This window comes from Ostrinia furnacalis, unplaced genomic scaffold (genome assembly GCF_004193835.3).
Source record: "Ostrinia furnacalis isolate ACB-3 unplaced genomic scaffold, ASM419383v2 OfSCF3680, whole genome shotgun sequence".
NCBI classification, from domain to species: domain Eukaryota; kingdom Metazoa; phylum Arthropoda; class Insecta; order Lepidoptera; family Crambidae; genus Ostrinia; species Ostrinia furnacalis.
Window position 1 is genome coordinate 1 of NW_021133919.1, and position 3,699 is coordinate 3,699.

General features: G+C 51.4%; 1 protein-coding gene across 1 annotated transcript; it reads right to left on the reverse strand.

Moving 5' to 3' along the window:
- Positions 1-192: 192 nt before the first annotated feature.
- LOC114358103 (E3 ubiquitin-protein ligase RNF115-like) lies at positions 193-3,538 on the reverse strand (the record flags this gene model as incomplete). The annotated part of the gene is made up of 2 exons (XM_028311983.1): positions 193-369; positions 3,377-3,538. Coding segments are annotated over 2 exons (339 nt in total), but the record flags the coding sequence as incomplete, so codon positions are not given.
- Between the last annotated feature and the right edge of the window lie 161 nt (positions 3,539-3,699).

A 3,699-nucleotide genomic window follows, 5' to 3' on the forward strand; every position in this document is an offset into this window, starting at 1 on the left:
ACGGGCGGCGAGTGAGTGTGCCAGCGCTATAATTATGCGCGAGCGATAAGGATGGGTAGCTTGGGGTCATTGGACGAAATTCTATGTGCTCGGCGACCGGACTTTAGTGTAACATGGAATCATTACTAGTGTAACGTGTAAGTCCGTATTCTGACCAGTGTAACGTATAGTCAAATAACTTGAAGTACTCACGTCCCGAGGCCTCGGAGGTGGGCGGCGCCTGGGCGGGGGGCGGCGCCTGCGCGGGGGGCGGGGCCTGCGGCAGCAGCGAGCGGCGGCAGATGGGACACGTGGCGTGCAGCTGCAGCCACGGCGTGATGCACGACGAGTGGAATATGTGGTCGCACTCTAGCCGGGACACTGTCTCACCTGGAACGAGCAAAAACATGTTTTTAAACATTGTATGACCATGTAGACCAGTGTTTTTCAACCTGAGGTCGTAAAAACTACCTCAGTAAAAAAACAGTAAAGTTTTAAAGCTAGATTTATCCGAAATCTGATTATGCAAATGCATAAATGTTGTATAGATTGAAGAATTCGTTCCCTGCAACATCTTCGTAAAAGGCATGAAAAAAAAGCGAAGGGTCGGGGGGTCGCAAAAATTTTTTTCATGCTACCCCCCGCGTCTTGAAAAAGGTTGAAAAACACTGATGACAACCGTCGACATGTCACATGTCTTATGCTTCAACCACACCAACGCGTGCAGATCGCCATCGCCGGCGATGGTTGAAGCCCAGTTTAAAATTGACGTTTTAGAGTTACTTTAAATAGAGATCTACAATAGTTACGGTCACCAATTCGGACCATTGGCGAATAAGGTTCTGTTACTCGATAGTGCGCAGGACAGTGGCGCCAACTGGTATTTAGGGAAGGTATGGCAAATATGGTCATGGTCAAAGTCACGGTCACTTGCCATTGACATTACAGTAGCCGACATAATGAGGGTTTTCGCGAATGAAAAATAATAATCGTACGTAGACGCGAGGTCCAAATGCTGCATGATTGGTTATTTTTGACATGACATTGACAGATATGTCACAATCCACCAATCACGCAGCAGTCAGACCCCACATCCACGTTCCGCCATCTAGCGGATCTTTCATTCGCGAAAACCCTCATTAGTATCTCATCGAGCTAGATGTTAGATTTAGGAAGGCGCCAGTGACGCTATCTAGTGAATGCAAGCAAATACAGTAGCGAACTGTAATACTCTCTTGTCCGGTACTCTATGATGTCTCGTTCTCTGGAAGTTCTATGTTAGGTCATGATGGTTATGGTCATGGTCACTCGCCAGTGGCGCCAACTAGTGACCACATGTAACCTGTCCAGTATTGCATGATCCCTACCGAGCTGGAAGTTCTCCCAGCAGACGGAGCAGGCGGCGCTGGCGTCGGCCTGGTCCTGCGTGATGCCCCGCGCCCGAGTTGTCCAGCTGGCCCAGCAGCTGTGTCCCACTGCTACTGCTGTATGCTCACCCAGCTGGAAGTTTTGTCTAGGGACTTGTCGTATAAGGTCATGGTTAGTAACCTGTCCAGTATTTCATGATCCCTACCGAGCTGGAAGTTCTCCCAGCCGACGGAGCAGGCGGCGCTGGCGTCGGCCTGGTCCTGCGTGATGCCTCGCTGGGCGCGCCGGCCCGAGTTACCCAGTTGGCCCAGTAGCTGTGTCCCATTGATGCTGTATGATGCTCACCCAGCTGGAAGTTTTGTCTAGGGGGGTTGTCGTTTAAGGTCATGGTTATGGCCACTCGTTAGTGTAGCCAACTAGTGACCACATGTAACCTGTCCAGTATTTCATGATCCCTACCCAGCTGGAAGTTCTCCCAGCAGACGGAGCAGGCGGCGCTGGCGTCGGCTTGGTCCTACGTGATGCCCCGCTGGGCGCGCGGGCCCGAGCTGTCCAGCTGGCCCACTGTGTCCCACTGCTGCTGCTGTATGCTCATCCAGCTGGAAATTCTCCCAGCAGACGGAGCAGGCGGCGCTGGCGGACCCGAGTTGTCCAGCTGGCCCAGTAACTGGGTCACTGCTGCTGCTGTATGATCCCTACCCAGCTGGAAGTTCTCCCAGCAGACGGGGCTAACCCAGTAGCTGTGTCATACTGCATCTGAACCTGCTGCTGATGATGCTGTATGATACTGATACTGTATGGTGCTCGTTTCAGCCAAATGACGTCCACTGCTGGACATAGGTCTTCCCCAAGGTTTTCCACAATGGACTCCATCATCTCTGCGAGCTATGTGATCCGCCCACTGCCACTCGATTTTAGCAATTCTGCGAGCTATGCCAGTCACTTCGGTTCTCCTGCGGTTGATTGTGAATTGATTGTGTGATGCTCACCGAGCTGGAAGTTCTCCCAGCAGACGGAGCAGGCGGCGCTGGCGTCGGCCTGCTCCTGCGTGATGCCTCGCTGGGCGCGCCAGCCCAAGTTGCCTAGCTGGCCCAGTAGCTGTGTCCCATTGATGCTGTATGATACTCACCCAGCTGGAAGTTTTGTCTAGGGGGGGTAAGATCATGGTTATAGCCACTCGTGTCCAGTATTTCAAGATCCCTACCGAGCTGGAAGTTCTCGCAGCAGACGGAGCAGGCGGCGCTGGCGGACCCGAGTTGTCCAGCTGGCCCAGTAACTGGGTCACTGCTGCTGCTGTATGATCCCTACCCAGCTGGAAGTTCTCCCAGCAGACGGAGCTAACCCAGTAGCTGTGTCATACTGCATCTGAACCTGCTGCTGATGATGCTGTATGATACTGATACTGTATGTGGTGCTCGTTTCAGCCAAATGACGTCCACTGCTGGACATAGGTCTTCCCCAAGGTTTTCCACAGTGAACGTTCCTGCGTTGCCCGCATCCAGGTTCTTCCCGCGACCTTCACCAGATCGTCGGTCCACCTAGTAAGAGGCCTGCCCACGCTACGTCTTCCAGCCCGTGGACGCCACTCGAGAACATTTCTGCACCAACGGCCAACGCGTCTCTGCGAGCTATGTGCCACGCCCACTGCCACTTGATTTTAGCAATTCTGCGAGCTATGCCGGTCACTTTGGTTCTCCTGCTCGTAGCTGATTCGATCACGCAGAGAATCAAAATCAAAATCAAAAATATTTATTCAGTTTAGACCACAAGTGGCACTTATGAACGTCAAAATGTAGTAAAAAATCTATATCTATATAAATAAAAATGAATTGCTGTTCGTTAGTCAGATTAAAACTCGAGAACGGCTGGGCCGATAGAGCTGATTTTGGTTTTAAAATGTTTGTTGTAGTCCAGGGTAGGTCTAAACGGTCAAAATTTGCTTATTTACTGCCTTTAAGGCGGAACAGAGTTCGCCGGGTCAGCTAGTAAAAAATAAAAGGTAGTAGGTAATTGATTGTGTGATGCTCACCCAGCTGGAAGTTCTCCCAGCAGACGGAGCAGGCGGCGCTGGCGTCGGCCTGTTCCTGCGTGATGCACTCGCTAGGCAGCGCGGCGATACGCTCGCGCGGCAGCGGCGGCGGGCCCGAGTTCTCCAGTTGGCCGAGCAATTGTGTCACTACTGCGTCTAAGCCTGAAAAAATTTGAAGGGGTCAGTGACAAATTAATTGAATACTCGGTAGCTTTTTAAGCCGAAGTGAGCCTTCAAGCAGGGTTCATATTCGTTTTTGGTATAGTTAGTTAATAAATTATTCATTCCAGCTTAAAAAGCTAGCCGTAATTACTTTCAGGATA